Source organism: Sitophilus oryzae, unplaced genomic scaffold (genome assembly GCF_002938485.1).
Source record: "Sitophilus oryzae breed Bouriz unplaced genomic scaffold, Soryzae_2.0 scaffold_1604_pilon_pilon, whole genome shotgun sequence".
NCBI lineage: Eukaryota > Metazoa > Arthropoda > Insecta > Coleoptera > Curculionidae > Sitophilus > Sitophilus oryzae.
Window position 1 is genome coordinate 1267424 of NW_022146286.1, and position 20349 is coordinate 1287772.

Sequence of the window (20349 nt, forward strand, 5' to 3'; positions counted from 1 at the left end):
TAAAGATACGTTTTAATAAAGAATTTTTTAAAATCGCAGTTACGAAAAGTGCTAATACCGGCTATTTAAACAGTGATGGTTATAAGAATATAATTGAATGTATTAAGCAGGCAAAAAATACAGTCTCCAAAATTTCTAAACAATATAGGGTGGCTGCAACGACCTCCCGTAATCCAGCTGTTAAAATATAACAATAAAATTGTTTTTTATATGTAAAAACCAGTTGTTATTTTTTAACAGCAGGATTATGGGACGTCGTTGCAGCAACCCGTAGTCGTTAAAACGTTATGATGTGTGTACCATAGGCGGCGTGGAAAAATTAATTTCTCCCATAAAACCAAATGAACAAGACTTTAAATATTATGTGACAATTGAGGACATTTTTGATAATATTCATGAAACTCATTTAGCTAATGGACATGGAGGCCGCAATAGAATGGTTGAGGAGCTAAAAAATATATAAAAATATTACTTGTGATATTACGAAGTGTGTCCATTTATCTTAGCTTATGCACATCATCTAATGAAACAAAAATGCATGAAAAAGGGATAATCGGATCTTTTCCCAATCGGAAATGAACAGTCGAGTAGATTCAATCGACGGGCAGTCGAATCCTGATGGCCCGTATAAATTCATATTAGTCTATCAGGACTACTTAACTAAGTTTGTACAATTGAGACTAAAATCGAAAACAGCTAATGAAGCGACCTCAACCTCAACCATAATAGATATATTTTGTATATTCGGTGCACCACTGATCCTTCACGTTTATAGAGTAAATGCTGTTTGTATTTTTTTGTAAATAAATGTTTATGTAATAAAATTGCATCTCATTTCTTGCACACGTGCAATGTGATATTAATTGTTCACATAACATATTATCCGGCTAATTCGCGAAATAGCCATTAACCCATATAACCAGTCATATTGTATAATTCGCGTTCTAACAGAATAATTTGCGAACATTTTTAAAATATATTTGTTTCTTTTAGCTTTAACCGACTGTGATGGTTAATTCGCAATTTAACCGGTTAATTCGCTAATTAACTAATTTCGCGTATTACCCGTAGCATATATACTATATTTCACTGAATAAAAGTCGGTTTAAAAAACGATTTTAAATAGCACATATCTTGTTTTTTGAAAATATGGATTCAGAGGTTTTTATACTTTTAATATTGTGGAGTTTTTTTAAGGATATTATTTTTCCTATTATCCCATATAACTCTTTTGTTAGTCACAATGTCTATTTATCCACTAATTTATCAAAATCCAACTAAATTCTATGTGTTGTCCATTCATCACAGCTATTTTTCAAGGTAGTATTTTAAAACATTTTTAATAAAGAATTTATCTTATTATTTATTATATGATTTAATTTTTGTTTAAGATTTATATAAAAAGTATATTGAAATAATATGACAAATATTTTCACTAGTAATACCACTAGAGGTCAAATTATTTCCGGAAATTTTTTCGAGCTCATGAATATTTTGAAAATTACCCCGAGTCGAAGACGAGGGATAATTTTCTAAAAATATTCATGAGCGAGAAAAAATGTCCGGATTTAATTTGTCCTCGTGTGGTATTCGGTAAGAAAATTCCACACCAAATTGTGTTTGAAAATCAAATAATTAAAATGTATTTTTCGATTTTTGGTCGAATTGATTATTTAGTTACTATGACAACTAAGTGGCACCCAAAACCTAAAAACTATTTCAGTTTTGCAGATGTCAAGCGGCACGGCTTAAAAAATGTTTTGCTTCGGTCATGAAAGCAAAGAAAATATTCACCAGGAGATTAAGCAGTTGACACCCGCGAATACTAGGAAATCGAAGTCAAGCGTATGGAAGCAGTTTAAAAACTTTCATCTCAGCTTTGTAGTTGAAATGTATCAAAAAAGTAAACAAATAAAAACCAGACTCTCAAAAAGATATTCTGTCATTATAAACGTCAAAAAATTTCCAGTATAATTCGCTGTTGGGTGCCCACAAGGAAAAAATTTTCACTAAAATTTATCCGTTGCCATGGTGATTTGTCAAAAAAACACGTTTTGATTGGTTAAAAATTACAGGTGTGGAATTTTCAAAATAATAAATACACGATATTATATATAATAATGGTCGATATTTTTAATAATTGTTGTCAACGCAACGAAAAACGCTCCAAGTTAGCATTCACGTCTAATATCGTTCTGCGCATGCTCAGTAGCATGTTCAGAGAGAAGGATAGGCTTATACGATAATCTTGTTCTAGAAATAAATAAATAGAAATATGCATGTGAAAGTCCCGTAAACAAAGTCTAGATATTTTTATGAAACTTGGTCCACGTTTTATATGCAGCAAAACGTCTTTTTGATGTCCAAACAAAATTATTTATTTCAACTAGTGGCGTCCGCACGGGTTTTATATAGAATATATTTCTAGAAAAATGATACGGCCACTGACTTATCTTAAAATAAAAATAATTTTCTAAATAACTATTTATTTCTAAACAATTTTTGTCTTTTCATTATTTTCGTTGGACTCATAGTTTTTTTAGAATCAAATTTAATAAAGGCATTTAACATCAGAATTATAATAAAAAAATATTTTTTTTGAAAAATTTACCACTCTGTATCTTAATAATTAAGATGTTTAATATATACATGTTTATTTTATGCCACACCCTAATGTGTAGAAAAACTTTAATTTGTGAAAAGCATATTCAAGTACAGGGTGAGTCAACGATAGAGTAAAGTCCATTATCTCATTTGTTTAGAGGTTTACAAAAAAAGGTTAAATACAAAAGTTATAGGGAAGATTAAGATTTTTTTATTAGATTAACACATTTTAAAATTATTATAGAGTATACAGGATGCTTCAAAAAAGTGTGGCGAATATAACATATGTTTTCTTAAATGCAACACCCTATTTTTTATTTTATTTTTAGATTCTGCGTAAAATTCCATAACTTTTTTTATATATAATGTTATATACCTAAAATTAATAGTTTTTGTAATGTAGTAGTTTAGGCTTTCGCGGCCATCGTTTGAAGAAATTTGTTTTTTCGGGTTATTAGGCAGTCGTCGGTTAGAATTGCTTCCTAACGTTTCGCTAGCACGAGTGGCTAGCATCCTCAGAGGTGTGTTTGCTCCGACTGCTCACATTATCAGTCAGTGTGAGCACATCAGTCTAGTGTGAGCAGTCGGAGCAAACACACCTCTAAGGATGCTAGCCACTCGTGCTAGCGAAACGTTAGGAAGCAATTCTAACCGACAACGGCCTAATAACCCAAAAAAAACCAAATTTCTTCAGTTTTTGTGATATTTAAATTTGTTTAAACAAATGTTAAATTGCAGTGTGGTAAAAAATTGTCAGCGGTACCAGTGTTTCTGAAGTTGGAATACCAAAATTTGGTATGAGAGTTTTATAGAGATGAAAAAAAAAGATATATGTAAAGATATTTTAGTTAAATGCTACAGGGTGTTCAAATTATATTTACAAATTTTTTAAATAGTACACCCTATATATTTTCATTTTTCCTGATAGATTTTGCAAATCTCTTCAACTTTTATTAAGTATGTCATATACCTATTTTTAATATTTTGCGATTTATTCCAATTTTTTCTATTATTACCCATATCAAAGAATATCTTAATACCCTAGAAGTCTCGTCTCGCATCAAAATCTGACCTGTCGATGGGGCCTCGCTTTGGCGAGCGAGGCCCCAACTTCGTGGGGCCTCGCTATTTTGCTCGGAATTGAACGAACAGACGAGCGGCGTTGCCTTGTTTTGTATGTACTTTCTTGAATAGTTTTAAATTATAGTTTTAAATTTCATCTATTGCTATAATCAGTCTTTCCGCTCTCCGCACTCCGCAGTTTTCATATAATATTATCTATATAATTCTCGTGTTACAGTTTTGGGTGGTTTTGGTTACCGTACTTCTCCGAAACGGCTTAACCGATTTTGATAAAATTTTATATGTATATTCAGTACGTCTAAGAATAGGTTGTTATCTATTTTTATACCCTTAACTGATAAGGGTAGCTGAGAGGGTAGCCCACCCTCATTTTTTTAGTTTTTGAAAAGAAAAAAAATGTTTTTATTTTTTTATTTGGCATTAAGAAATACAAACAACCCTAAATTTTCACCGTTCTGCTATCATCCCCTATTTTTAATAGGGGTTGTTTTTATATTTTTTTTGTTGCCATCTCCGAAACGGCTTAGCCGATTTTGATGAAATTTTATATGTATATTGAGTAGGTCTGAAAATAGGTTGTTATATATTTTTTATACCCTTAAGTGATAAGGGTAGCCCACCCCCATTTTTTTATTTTTTGAAAAAAAATATTTTAATTTTTTTTATTTGGCATTAAAAAATACAAACAACCCTAAATTTTTACCGTTCTACCATCATCCCGTATTTTTTAATAGGGGATGTTTTTTAATTTTTGTTACCATCTCGAAACGGCTTGATCGATTTTGATGAAATTTTATATGTATATTCAGTAGGTCTAAGAATACGTTGTTATCTATTTTATACCCTTAAGTGATAAGGGTAGCCCACCCCCATTTTTTATTTTTTGAAAAAAAAATTTTTAATTTTTTATTTGGCATTAAAAAATACAAACAACCCTAAATTTTCACCGTTCTACCATCATCCCCTATTTTTTAATAGGGGATGTTTTTTTTAATTTTTTGTTACCATCTCCGAAACGGCTTGATCGATTTTGATGAAATTTTATATGTATATTCAGTAGGTCTAAGAATACGTTGTTATCTATTTTTATACCCTTAAGTGATAAGGGTAGCCCACCCCCATTTTTTTTATTTTTTGAAAAAAAAAATTTTTAATTTTTTTATTTGGCATTAAAAAATACAAACAACCCTAAATTTTCACCGTGCTACCATCATCCCCTATTTTTTAATAGGGGATGTTTTTTTTTAAATTTTCTGTTACCATCTCCGAAACGGCTTGATCGATTTTGATGAAATTTTATATGTATATTCAGTAGATCTGAGAATACGTTGTTATCTATTTTTATACCCTTAAGTGATAAGGGTAGCCCACCCCCATTTTTTTTATTTTTTGAAAAAAAAATATTTTAATTTTTTTATTTGGCATTAAAAAATACAAACAACCCTAAATTTTCACCGTTCTACCATCATCCCCTATTTTTTAATAGGGGATGTTTTTTTTTAATTTTTTGTTACCATCTCCGAAACGGCTTAACCGATTTTGATAAAATTTTATATGTATATTCAGTACGTCTAAGAATAGGTTGTTATATATTCTTATACCCTTAAGTGATAAGGGTAGCCGAGAGGGTAGCCCACCCTCATTTTTTTATTTTGGAAAAAAAAATATTTTTTATTTGGCCTTAAAAAATACAAACAACTCTAAATTTTCACCGTTCTACCATCATCATCCCCTATTTTCTAATAGGGGTTGTTTTCTTGTTACCATCTCCGAAACGGCTTAGCCGATTTTGATGACGTTTTATTATGTATATTGAGTAGGTCTGAAAATAGTTTGTTATCTATTTTTATACCCTTAAGTGATAAGGGTAGCTCACCCCCATTTTTTATTTTTGAAAAAAAAAAAATTTAAATTTTTTTATTTGGCATTAAAAATACAAACAACTCTAAATTTTCACCGTTCTACCATCATCCCCTATTTTTTAATAGGGGTTGTTTTTAAGTTTTTTGTTACCATCTCGAAACGGCTTAACCGATTTTGATAAAATTTTATATGTATATTCAGTACGTCTAAGAATAGGTTGTTATCTATTTTTTATACCCTTATGTGGTAAGGGTAGCCGAGAGGGTAGCCCACCCCATTTTTTGTTTTTGAAAAAAAAAAATGTTTTTATTTTTAGTTGGCATTAAAAAATACAAATAACCCTAAAATTTCACCGTTCCATCATCATCCCCTATTTTTTTAATAGGGGTTGTTTTTTATTTTTTGTTACCATCTCGAAACGGCTAGACCGATTTTGATAAAATTTTATATGTATATTCAGTAGGTCTGGTTTGGTTTGGTTTGGTCACAACCTATTCCCAGGTTATCTATTTTTTATACCCCTAAGTGATAAGAGTGGTCCACCCCAACTTTTTTTTTATTTTTTAGACAAATTTTTTTTTATTTAAATTGTTTTATAGGGAGTGCTTATTTTTTAGGGGGTGCATGTCCAAAATTTTCTTCTGGGTACTCACTTTCATCACTTAAGGGACCTCTCTACAAAATTGCATATTCCTAGTCCTAGAACGGATTTTACATAAAAATTATACAAATGTTTACCCTTAGTTTTATCCCCTTAAGGAATGAATTCCAAAAATCGCTCTAATTATTCAATTACGCTACATAATAAATCTCTGTGCAAATTCTCATATTCCTTTAACAGAATTTATTGTTCCAGAACGTTCAACCCTTCATTTCACACCCTTAGAGGGCGAATTTCCAAAAATTGCTTCTTAGTGCTAAATTACGTTACAAAAGGAACGTCTGCAAAATTCATACTTCTAAAACCGATTTTAACAAATTTTTGTACAAATTTTCATCCCGTATTTTTTAGGGGATGCATGCCTAAAATTCGCTTCTAGGTCTCACTTTCATCATTTAAGGGACCTCTGAACATAATTTCATACTCCTAGTCCTAGAACGGATTTTACATAAAAAATTATTCAAATTTTCACCCCTAGTTTTACCCCTAGTTCATTCCTTTTTAAGGAATGAATTCCAAAAATCACTCTAATTATTCAATTACACTACATAAGGCACCTCTGTGCAAATTTTCATATTCCTTCAACAGAATTGTTTCAGAACGTTCACCCCTCATTTCAGACCCTTAGAGGGCGAATTTCCAAAAAGTGCTACTTAGTGCTAAATTACGTTACATAAGGAACGTCTGTGCAGAATTTCATACTTCTAAAACCGATTGTAACAAACTTTTGTACAAAGTTTCATCCCTTATTTCTAGGGGATGAATGTCAAAAATTAGCTTTTAGGTACTCACTTTCGTCACTTAAGGAAACTCTGTACAAAATTTCATACTCCTAGAACTAACATTTTTTGTACAAAATTTCACCCCCCAGTTTCACTACCCTTAGGCTATACATTTCCAAAAATCGCTTATCAATGTTCAAATGTGCCACATCTGTGCAAAAGTTCATACTCCTAGTAGGTACAGATATTTTTGTATAATTACACCCCTTTATCTAATTACACCCCCTTATGGGTCGAATTTTAAAAAATTACTTAGTAGTACTCATCTTAGAGAACGAATTAATATTCTCCGTATTTACTCCAGTTTCCTAATACTAGCACAGATAACACATAATCATACTAGTTAATTTTTTATTGGAATAGAAGTAATTTTTATTAGAAGGTACAAAAAATTAAAAATCTAAAATTTTATTTTCATAGCTACGTTTTTATAGCCTTAGGATGCCTCATGTACTAACGAATACGAAATATATAATATAATCAATACATATTTCTTTAAATATCGAGAAACAAAATATGTTTTGGCAACACCGTACGAAATATCGCCGCGCGTAGTCCTCAAAATTTAAAATATTAGCATTTTCAGGCTTCGATTATGTTCAAAAGCGCCACCGTGTGACAAATCACTAAAGCTTCCACACGAGAGTTCTTAAAACTATAATATTCTTTGCCCATATCTTTAATACAATTACGCTATAACATCATAGTTACCATGAAAAAAATAATAATTATCAAAATTTCATATGTCTGTTAAGCAATTTAAGAACAAAATGTGAATTTTAGTTTAATTTGTTGTATTAAGTATAAATGGTAGAGGTAGAGAAAATAGTTACAGATTTTTCTGAAAATTAATTGGTCAATGTGACTGATATACACGACCAAGCCAAGATATAAAACATATTTTTTAGTTCTGTGCTATATATTATATAGTACTTTGCTAAGTACTATAAGAATAGATGTAGATTATCTGAAAAACATTTTCATATTATATTATATTATTTTCAGTGTGTAATGGGACGGTTTCGCGGTAGTAGTAATATTGGCTTTACGAAATGAATTATAAACCAGAATTACTACGAGAAAAAAAACTTTACTGTATGTCGAAGAAAATTCCTATATCAGTAGTCGTCAACAATTAGGTAATTTAGTTAGTATTACACTAATCTGTGGCTATTCGCTCCCACTGAAAATCTAAGTGTCATCTTTCATAATATTCACGAGTTCCAGAAATTCACGACTAAGATTTTAGTTTATTTGTGTAAAGTTAGTTAATTTTAACTAATAATAACAATTGTGTAACTAATTATAAACTACTTGTTAAAGATAAGTAATAAATATTTTTGTTTTGTCACGGTAACTATGATGTTACAGCGTAATTGTATTAAAAATATGGGTAAAAAATAGAAAAAATTGGAATAAATCGCAAACTATTAAAAATAGGTATATGACGTACTTAATAAAAGTTGAAGAGCTTTGCAAAATCTATCAGAAAAAATAAAAATATATAGCGTGCGCCGTTTAAAAAAATTGAGATTTTTTAATTTTAAGTAGTTGAAATTCATAAAAATATTTTGAACACCCTGTAGCATTTAACTAAAATACCTTTACATATATCTTTTTTTTTCATCCCTATAAAACTCATACAAATTTTGATAGTCCAACTTCAGAAACAATGGTACCACTGACAATTTTTTACCATACTGCAATTTAACATTTGATTAACCAAATTTAAATATTACAAAAACTATTAATTTTAGGTATATAACATTATATATAAAAAATTTATGGAATTTTACGCAGAATCTAAAAATAAAATAAAAAATAGGGTGTTGCATTTAAGAAAACATACGTTATATTCGCCACACTTTTTTGAAGCATCCTGTATACTTTATAATAATTTTAAAATGTGTATCTTAATCTTCCCTATAACTTTTATATTTAACCTTTTTTCGTAAACCTAGAAACAAATGAGATAATGGACTTTACTCTATCGTTGACTCACCCTGTACATGTTTTATTTATACAATATTTATTTTAAGTGAACTTTATGAAAAATTCATTAACATGGAGAATTGATTTGAGGTTTATAATTATCTATATTTGGTCATTTAAAAAAAATAATTCTGTAAACAGAAATAAATAAATATATAAATTATTATGTTTTCAAGTATAAAAATCTGTTTTTATTGTCATGAATGTAAATATAAGTAAAAAATTCTAAAGTATCACAATGTCTCTCTGTTCTCATATAGCCGTTTCTCTGTGCGGCATCGACACGTATTCGGCGTCCAGCGCAATTCGCAGTCTCGACTAAATCGCAAAATCACATTATTATTTTTTCCTGTCGATACTTTTCAGAAAATCAAAAAACTAATTGCACATTCTCATAGCCACTTTATTAGGGCTATCTGACAGTATTTTTATATCTTCAAGTTAGTTGATAATTTGTGAGATGTTCGTATCTATTACGGTTATCGAGATACCAATGCTCGTACCTCGAATTTGTAGCACCCTGTATATAATTTATTAGTTTAAGTTTTGATAATTATGTATTATTTTTTATATAATAATATTTTAATATAGTTTTAGATATATAATAGGTATATTATATGGATTGAAAATATTAAAAAATTCTTCTTTACAGTTATGACTAATTTTAGTTGCTCTCAGGTATAATTCAGATTGTTTCGATTTAAATTATACGATTGTTGACAGAGTCTTATTATTTACTATTTATTATATTATTTATGATGATTTATTATTTTTAGAGTTTTTTATAATTTATTTTGTATAAAGTGTTATACAGGATGTCCCAGGCTGAGCGTGCATTAGGAGTTTCTAGAGAACCACAATATCTAGATCGGAGATTTTTTGCACATTATTGTTTCACAGCGAGATCTATCAATTAAAAATATTTTCAATATGGCGGCGCTTCCGGAAATACCGGAAGTTGACAGCAACTTTCTTATTTTAAATGAGTACTGCCATTTTTATTACATACTTAGATTCTCTGTAAAAAATTATGAATTTTGATATTAAACACTCTATTCCTAACGTTAACCGTTTTTGGAAAAAAAAATTATTTAAAATTTTTGGACGAAAAAAACCGCTTGTCAAAAATATGTGTATAGCCTAAACGTCAAATTTAGTGATTACCCCAGCCACTGTGCCATAAAGAGAAGACATATGACTCTCTGTTTCAGAAACTAAATTGTTGAAATGTCATATAATAATAGCGGTAGCTGTCATGGAATTGAGCGATTAAAAAATTATCATAAATCTTTTTTTTTCAAATGCAAACCAACTTTTTTTATTTCACTAGTAAAAAGGTTTTTCAGTTCGTTGCGTTTTAACTATACATGTACCTATACCTAAAATAAATCGTTTTTAAGTTATTTAAGATTTAGTTTGAAAACGTATATTTTTTGACTTTATCTAGCTTCCCTTGACATTAAATAAGTGTCAAACAGTAAGACAATTTATTTCAGACAGATTATTTGAATTTTCTATATTATAAGACCACTGCTAAGAGTTTAAAAAGTGTATTTATAAAAATATATCTCGTATTTTCTCTCTTTAGTGATATCTAATAGTTGATATTATTAATAATATAACGTATGATCGAAAAAAAAACAGCGCAAAGTTGGCTTGTAAATAATGATCGATAACATACTGCTTTTTGAATAAGTGTCATAATATGACATATATATTGTTTAAATCACTTGACGTTTAAAGTCATAGGCTACTGGTTAAAATAAAGAAAAATATACGTTAAAACTAGATCTTAAATAACTTAAAAACGATTTATTTTATGTATAGGAACATGTATAGTCAAAAATTTCCATTTGAAAAAAACGATTTATGATAAATTTTTAATAGCTCAATTCCATGAAAGCTGCGGCCATTATTATATGACATTCGAACAATTTAATTGAAATAGATAGCCACATGTCTTCTCTTTATGGCACAGTGGCTGTGGTAATCACTAAATTTGACCTTTAGGCTATACACATATTTTTGACAGGCAGTTTTTTTCGTCCAAAAATTTTAAATATTTTTTTCTCAAAAACGGTTAATGTTAGGTACAGAGAGTTTAATATTAAAATTCATAAAATTTTACAAAGAATTTAAATATGAAATAAAAAATGGGGGCACCCATTTAAAATAAGAAAGTTGCTGTCAACTTCCGGTATTTCCGGAAGTGCCGCCATATTGACAATATTTTTAATCGATAGATCTCGCTGGGAAACTATGATGAGCAAAAAATCTCCGATCTAGATATTGTAGTTCTCTAGAAACTTCTAATGCACGCTCAGCCTGGGATACCCTGTATATCTATATTATTTCGTCTATTATAGAGTAGATGAATCAATAGCAACATTTGAATTTAATTAAAAACATATTCATAAGCACAGTTTTTAGATTCAAATTATAAAAATTCGTTATTAATTCTTTACCGTTCTTTAAACTATAAAATTATATACCTTGTGGTGCATCGGAACACGAGACAGGAAATCTCATGTTAATTTTGAAAAAGTCCAATACTATCTCCCCGGATGATTTTATGCAAAAGTTGTATTAGAGTTTCTAGGAATATTTGATTTAATCAAAGAGACTTATTTTATTCACTACTCTAAATTTTTTCAAAAGAGGTTTATCAGTGCGTGTGTGATTATTGCGGTATATATTTGCCGGAATCTGTTTTATCGAGTTACACAAAAGACTGTAATATTTAAAAACTATTTTACTAGGGCGAAAGAATTGAGGGAATCGCAGAAACAAGTCCATAAATGTGCCATATGTGGCTTTCAAACAAGACATAGATCAAATCTTTGGAAACACAAGAAAATTCACTTGGCACCGGAAGAACGATATATATTTGCTTGTGCGCAGTGTGACCGGAAATATAAGTTAAAGCGGAGTTTACAAAATCACATCAAATTTCATCATATTGATTCCAGGTAAATTAATTGTTAATATTCCGGAGGAATCTGGTTTTATACAGTATGTCCCCGGATTATCTTTACAAGAGGAAAAACTTTTTTGTTATTGACATTAGAAAAAAACATTCTTCATAAAAAAATTTGCTTGTTCTAGTTGCCGGTTAATCCCGTAAAATATAGTTGAATTTTTGTCCTGAGAATCAAAACGCGTTTCTATGGTAATATAATTTCGTTTTCATTCTTTGATAGAGTGTTATTAATATAATTTTAATTAAGGTCATATTTTTTGCTGTTTTAAAATGTCAAAGAAGCACAAAATTTATTTAATGGGCATGTTCCAAAAAATATAAATTCGCAAATAAATCATTGTATTGCATAAATTAAGTCTTCATTACTTACAATACATAGGAAATTAGAAAAAATTCCATGATATCATTTTAGAAATTAAATTATAATTTCAAACTTGAACATTCCCGTTTGAGTTGTGACGTACATAGCCTTCACCAATCACGTTTCAGATCGTAGAAAGGGAAGTTTCATATCATGTGTTGGTATGACTGATTGCCTGGCTCATGCGTATCGGGCGCAGATGGGGTGCAGCCATTTTGGATTTTGTTATTATTTTTCTTGCTTTTCAGTTCAGCGGTAAATTTTCTTGGTTATAACTTTTAATTTTATCTAAATGGGCTCAAAACTATGAAAAAACTTTTTCGGATCATTTTGAAAGGTGACGGAGTATATGGTGGACAGTTTTTATATAGACAATTTAAAATACTTAAGTGCTGATATAAAGAAGTTAAAATATCAAAGTGAGATTTTTTTTCTTGAAGTTATTTAAAAGTAATAAAACCATTGTTTATAGAGCATAGAGTGAATCATAATGATAACAGTTTGATTGTATACGTTCAATAAAAAGAGGCTTCTGTACAATCAAACAAAAAGTATACCTGAACATTATGTGACTTTTTAAATGATAAATAAATATGTAGGTTTTTTTTATTTATATATTTATATTTTAATTTTAGGCGGCATGTAAACATTATGTCATACATAACAAATAAAATCAAGAAAGATACCACGCTATGATTTATGTAGAATGAAGGAAGATAACATCTTACTTTCTAGCAACTTTTATTGTCTTGTCTTCTCATAATATATATATATATATATATATATATATATATATATATATATATATATATATATATATATATATATATATATATATATATATATATATATATATATATATATATATATATATATATATATATATATATATATATGTATCTATAGCGGGTTAATTGTAAATTGACTGCCCTGATATTCAGTAAGTCTTATCACCATCAAAATGTAAATTATTACAATAAAACATTAATAAAGTAAAAGTAAAGTAATTAAAACACTTTATATTTACTTGCCTTTTAATTTAATAAATTTAAAAAATAATAAAATATGTATATGTAATAGCAAAATAAAAACACTAAATCACCACAATACACCAAAACACTTTTGCTTTTACACTGGACGCGCGTTTCGCTAACCATGTTAGCATCATCAGCAGATGATTATAAACTAAAGTACAATCTACAAGTTGAGCGGTTATATACTCGCCCAATACACACCGAGTAGGCGTGGCAAAATCTAGCCAACCGAGTCAGAGCCCACTGAGCGTAACAGTTATTTCCGCCACTAGAGTAGTAGGAACAAAGAACTTGAAGGAATTGGACCGTTGTCTCTGTTCATACTATCTTTACATTTATTAATTCTGATGCTTTCATATGCATCTAATTGCCTGTAATTTGAGACTTGTTTAATTAATTTTAAATTATTAAGATCTATACAATGCTCTTAATCAACAATATGTTCGGCAGCGCAAGATTTATCCGGCCTACCATATCTTATCTGAGCTAAATGTTCTTTAAATCTAGTTAATATTGATCTTCTAGTTTGCCCAACATATTTCTGATTACAATCTTTACAAGAAATCTCATAAATACCCGACCTTTCCAGTGGAGGTGTTTTATCCTTTGGATTACCTCATAATTGTTGTAATTTATTATTAGCACTATACACAAGTTTATAATTGACATTCTTAAAAATTCCTTTTAGACCACGGGATAGCTCTCTATCAAACGGTATTGAAAAATATTTAGACGTATCTTTCTCCACTTGAAAAGTCGAATTTTCAGAAATCATTAACCTATACCTACGTTCTCTAATTAATTTATCAGCTAGTGAAGGAGAATATCCATTACACTCAGCTACATTCCTAATGTAATCTCTTTCTATTTCATATCGTTCGTTGGAAAGTGGGAAACTAAGTAATCTATGAATTAAGAAATTTAAACTAGCCATTTTATGTTCAACACTATGATGTGATTCATTAGGAATATATCTGCGTGTGGTGGCATTTTTCCTATAGATATCAAATTCCAGGCAATTATTAGTATTTCTAATAACTAATACATCTAGAAAAGGTAATCTGTCGTTGTTCTCAATTTCATGCGTAAATTTAATGGAAGGAGAACGATTATTTAACTTAGAAATAAAATTATCTATGGTGTCTGAATGTGTGTCAAAAACAGCAAAAATATCATCCACATACCTCAACCATACTCTTGGAAAATACTCAAACTGATTCCTAGCCTCCACTTCAAACCTGCTCATGAATAAATTAGTAATAATGGAGTTTATAATCATCTGCTGATGATGCTAACATGGTTAGCGAAACGCGCGTCCAGTGTAAAAGTAAAAGTGTTTTGGTATATTCTGGTGATTTAGTGTTTTTATTTTGCTGTGTAACACCAAAGGTTCCAGCCCTTAACTGTAATATATGTAATACACAATGTATGTTCCCTTCGAATCTTCCTGATATATATAACACTCTTAAAATATAATATTTTATGCTTATATAATAAACATTATTGATCAAATTTTAATACATTTAATAACAAAACTTTAAAATAAAATATTTACTTGATTTTATGTAAAAAGGCACAGCATTAGAGCCTTATTTTATCTATATAATGTATTTTATTAATGGTCTTCTGAAATAACTTAACCATGAACGTATTTATTAACATTCTTGGTGCCCACAGAATTTGTCACACTTCTCTAACTTTTCTTGGTCAGATAGTAGACGTACTTTTCATGATCAGATTGTAGCGTACCTGTTTTATACCATAACTGTGAATGCTGTGATTTTCCGGAAATACTATTAATCTTAGTTATCAGGAATTACATTTTTTTTCAAATTAATTTTCCCCCACCTTCTTCCACATGTAAAAAACAGGCCATTAATGATTTAACAAATCAAACATAATATAAACTCACTTTGAAATGTTTTGAAATCACATTCATAGCTTAAGAGAAGTTTTCTGAAAAAAAAACAGCATTTACGATTTTCCATGGCTCGTATAAAAACATTTTATTATAGTTACTGGTAAATGTTATCCAACAATGGAACAATTAATTTTTTAGCATTATTGGAAATAGTTTAAATGCAAATTTAATTTAAAATCAAAAATAAAATAAAACAATAACAACAATAACATAATAAGTAAACAATGTCATTTTGACATTGAATAAACAGCAATGCTGCAAACATCATAAAATTCACCAAGTTTATTTCGAGACGAAAACCAGCCAATCATATTGGCGAGGGCTACATACGTCATCGCAGCGGGCGTAAGTGTGAAATTCAAACTTTTACCCCATTTTTTGGCATAATATTAAGTTTTATATAAAAAAGGCTACGTAGCAAGCACTAGTTAGGTTGAAATCTGCATAATTACGTGGAAATTGAAAAACATGAAACATGCCCATTGAATGCTACGGAAAGAGTGATAATAGTTTTAGAAAAAATCGAAATTATATTACCATAGAAATGCCTTTTGATTTCTAGGACTTAAGTCAACTATAACTTGACTAAGTCAACCATATTTTCATGTTTTTTTTAAAATTTTCTCTAAAATGGTATGGAAATTTAGAAAAGACAAACGGGATTAACCATTTTAGAACAAGCAAAAATTGTTATGAAGAATGCATTTTTCTTAAAATGTCAATAATAACAAAGTTTTTCCTCTGGTAAAGACAATCCGTGTACATACTGTAGAGTTATGAGTTATAACTCTAGATCATATATACTTACGTGGATAAGTAAATCACTATGGAAACTGTCGCAAACATATCAACTCCTTCCATTTATCTTCTTTTTTTTGCCCACGCGGTGCTTCTACTCTATCCTTGTCGAGGACGTAGCATCCACGCGCCAAATTTGAACATTAATTTTAAAAATTTAATTTGTAAAATGCATATATTTGAACAATAAATTGAATGTTTACTGTCACAAAAATTAAATTATATAAAAAATACATTTAGCCACTCCATACGAATATCAATATTAGAAAATCTAACCAGAAAGTATCCATGTGGTTTAATATAAATAAAAGGACAACTGAATACTTTACTTGTTTTTGAAAAAATAATTCGGGGACCTTTATATTAGAACCACACACCAAACATTTTCTAGTAATTTTTACGAGTATTTAGGAAGTCCAACGAAAAAAAAAATAGAAATATAATTGCACAAACTTAAAATAAATTCTCACTAAACACACTTGCATTCTTGGCTATATAAAAGCGGTCGATAAAAGAGTAATTAATACAATTTTTAAAATAAAAAACGCAAAAAATAAGTGTCGTTACACAATGGAAATAAGATTCATAGATAAAAGAAACAAGTTTAGATTGGAAAGTGCCAATAAGGACAATGTAAATACTATTTGGCGCTATTCTTGCAACGGTCGCGACCCAAAGCTTTTAATAATTTCGGAGCGGTTCGGCTTTTTTCGGAATTATATCGCCAAATATTGTTTATTCAAATTTATTATTATTTTATTTTAATTTTATAAATAAAATACAGTGTGTTGCATACAAGAAACTTTATTTTATATAAGGACATGTATGAAATACCTATGAAACATTGAAAACCGACGTTATGCCACGATCCACGATGGTTTTTGCAGTTCACAGCACAGATTTTTAAGTTTTTAATGCCACTTTTACACAATTATTACGGATTTGAGTAAATAAGACAATACAAGAGATATGGACAAAAGAAAATTATTTCTGTTTTTGTTTGCGGTTGTTCTTAGCAACCGCTATAGCAGCGCCAGATCGCGACCCAAAACAATTTCGCGACTCGCGATCCAAAATATTGACAGGCATTCCGATCTAAATTTATTTCCTTTATCTATGATAAGATTATGACCAATTATGACATATGATTATGACAATATACTGACAATGAAAAGTTGGTTTCCACAATGTAAAATTTGTACTATCTAAATCGTATAAAATTGTTATTATTTTGGAAATGCATATTTTTTTTTACTTTTAATGCGCACGCGCAAAGTAAGGTCCTCGGAAAAGATAAACCTATTGAACGTTTCATAAGACTTATGAATATAAACGCACTAAGTGCAATAAAGAAGGTTTGAAAATGGCATGTCATGATGTTGGAGACATATTTTTTAATGCTAAACTTATGGCGTTGATTTATCCACGTAAATATATAATATGATCTAGGGTTATAACCCGCTATAACTGAAGAAAGGGAACACACAATAGATCTGTATGGTCGCAGTGATTAAGCCCCCTCCTAAACATTCTACATTCTAGTGCAGAGTTGCAAGGCTGTGATATTAAAAAAAATATATTTGATTAGGTCGGAGCAGAAAAAGGTCTATAGATGTGCCATATGTGGCTTTCAAACTTTACACATGAGAAGTCTACACTTCCACAAAAAATATAAAGTGTGGCATATCATTGTACTCAGGAGACCGAGTTTTTAAAACTTTTAGTGGCATAAGGCTCAACTTTGCCCCTATTTAACCATCTTCGTATCTATTACGGTTTCCGAGATACCTATGCTCGTACCTCGAATTTGTAGCACCCTGTATATTATGAAATTTAAAATGCTATTTTTTATTGAAATTGTCAGCCTTGTCAGCCTTATGACATCGCTACTTCAAAACTACAACTAGATATCTCTAAAATCATAGTTTTGACAACTTGAATAGGCAGCTCAGTTGTTGTAATATCCTGCAAATTTATTTGGAAAATATCTACTTTTGACGCTTCAAATATATAGGGGATGGCGTCACTTTTAAGTTATCTAGTTGTTGCAAATAGAAAGATAATCCAAAATAACGAAGGTTGGTAGAGTTAACTACAAACAGCCAATTTTTATCTAGTTGTTAGCCTAAGAGTTATCTAGTTGTAGTTTTGAGATGGCGATATACAGGGTGAGTCTTAAATAAGTGCAAATATTTTCAGGGCTGGTAGAGCTCGATAAAAGAAATTTTATTTAAGTTTGAATATTAAAAAAAATTGATTTTTTTTTGAAAAAATTTTGAGAGCCACCGGATTTTTTCTGTATTTGCATCCCTTTTATTGCCGTAACCATAGAGTAAAGCCGTAACTATGGTAATATCTGAGATTAAGAAATTATACCGTGGGAAAATTTGCGGTGAACGGGCAGTTCTAAAAAGTTTTCGAAAAATATACAGGGAAATTTAAAAGAAAATGCACGATTTTTAACATCTTTTTTAGCAAAAAAACCTCATAGACGTGTTCCTGTGGTCGAAATATACCACCCCTGAAAATATTTGCACTTATTTAAGACTCACTCTTTATAATTCTATTCAGAATGCCATTTTCTATCAATTAAAGTAAAAAATACCAAGGGTACATTTAAAAATCAAAAGTTGTAGTCATTTCCGGTGAAACAGGAAGGAAACGGAACTAACTGAATACGTCAATGAATCCTCATTTATGCCATATACTAACATAACAAAAAAAACTATAGGGGCCAGCCACTTTTGAAAAACACCTGGTATTAGCATCACATTAAATACTCTAAATTTTTGGTCACCGTTTTAAAATTTGAAACTATTCAAAATAATTGCAACTATCAAAAAAGTTCTTTGAAATATTGCCATTGAAACGGAAATGTCCAGACAGATATTTTGCTAATTTAATTGTTTATTGTTTCCAGAAACGCTGAAACTCAAACCGATGAACTAATATTAGATTCTTTGAAAATGGAAATTGATGATTACACTCCACATTTGGATGACTTTAAGTAAGTTTCTTTAAATGTATATTTACTAATATAATGATAATAATGTAATTTATTAATTCCAGAAATGCTGAACGTGTAGCGGTGACTAATAAAGTAAAATCAGAAGATTTTTTAAAAATAGAAATTGATGATAATGACACCCCGATTTTAAATAAAGAAATCCACCATGACCTTAGGTATGTTTTTTTTCTGTATATATAAAAAAAATGTATTTTAACTAATTGATACACAGTGTTTTAAATATTTTTTTATTGTTTCCAGAAATACCGACTATTTACCTATAACTAAGAAGTTATATATTAACAAAGATATTTAAACTCAAGAGATACAATTGTTTACGTTTTTCCATTATCGGACATTATTTCATCCTTATTTTCCCGTCTTTCTTACCCCAAAAACGTTTGCCAGATTTACTTATATATCCAATTAATACTCGACTAACACCACAATCAATTATGAAGAAATAAATAATTTCGTTATATTTCTATATTTATATCAAGTACATTAATTTTCTAACGTCAACTTTTTGTATAATACTTAATTGCTTTATTATTTTTAATTTTTTAATGGAATAAAATATCAAAGTGGTCTTTCTTTAAAAAAAAACAGCAGTTTAGCAACGTCACTCTTAGGAATTTACGACGTAGTAAAACGGAAATCGAGTCAGAATGAATATTCGAAGCAGCTGCTAGTGCGATATTGCCATTCCGCCGGTAGGTGTTTTGTGTATTTTTACTGTTTAATTGTGGTTTTTAACATTTTTGTGATATTTTGTGGACTTGTGTAAACATTTTTTTGAAAATATGGTACATCCGTGTGTTGTGTGCAAGAGAGTGGATCATTTAAATCCACATTTAACTTTTCATCGGTAAGTAGGGTTATGATTCTTGTTTCTAAATACAGAGGCGGTACCTAAAATAATAAAGAGAATATTTCTAAATCTAAATATTATCTTTTATCTTTAAATATTTTTTATTTATATTATCTTTTCGATAAAAAATAATGTATTGATATTGAGACCAGGGTTCGGAAGTAGGTAGTTAATTAGGACCTAATTTACCTGATTATCTACGTGTAGTTTTTCTGTAAAAACTACGTCTTTTCTCGTTCATTAACTACATGAAAACTATACTCTAATAAACTACATATTGTTATTACATCTACATATATACAATGCTAATGTTTATCTGTGTCGCGTCGTCTCTGCAGAAGTAACGACTTGCTCTAGAAAGTTGCTTTTTTTACTAAAAGATAGTTAATTGG

At 29.6% G+C, this 20349-nt stretch overlaps 1 protein-coding gene across 1 annotated transcript in view; it reads left to right on the forward strand.

Annotated features, from left to right (window-relative positions):
- Window positions 1-20349, forward strand: part of LOC115880024 (oocyte zinc finger protein XlCOF6-like) — a 47776-nt gene that overhangs the window by 18899 nt on the left and 8528 nt on the right. Inside the window, exons 7-9 of the mRNA XM_030897135.1 lie at window positions 11745-11954; window positions 19000-19086; window positions 19149-19262. Of these exons, the coding sequence (XP_030752995.1) occupies window positions 11745-11954; window positions 19000-19086; window positions 19149-19262 (411 nt within the window). The remainder of the gene's footprint in view (window positions 1-11744; window positions 11955-18999; window positions 19087-19148; window positions 19263-20349) is intronic.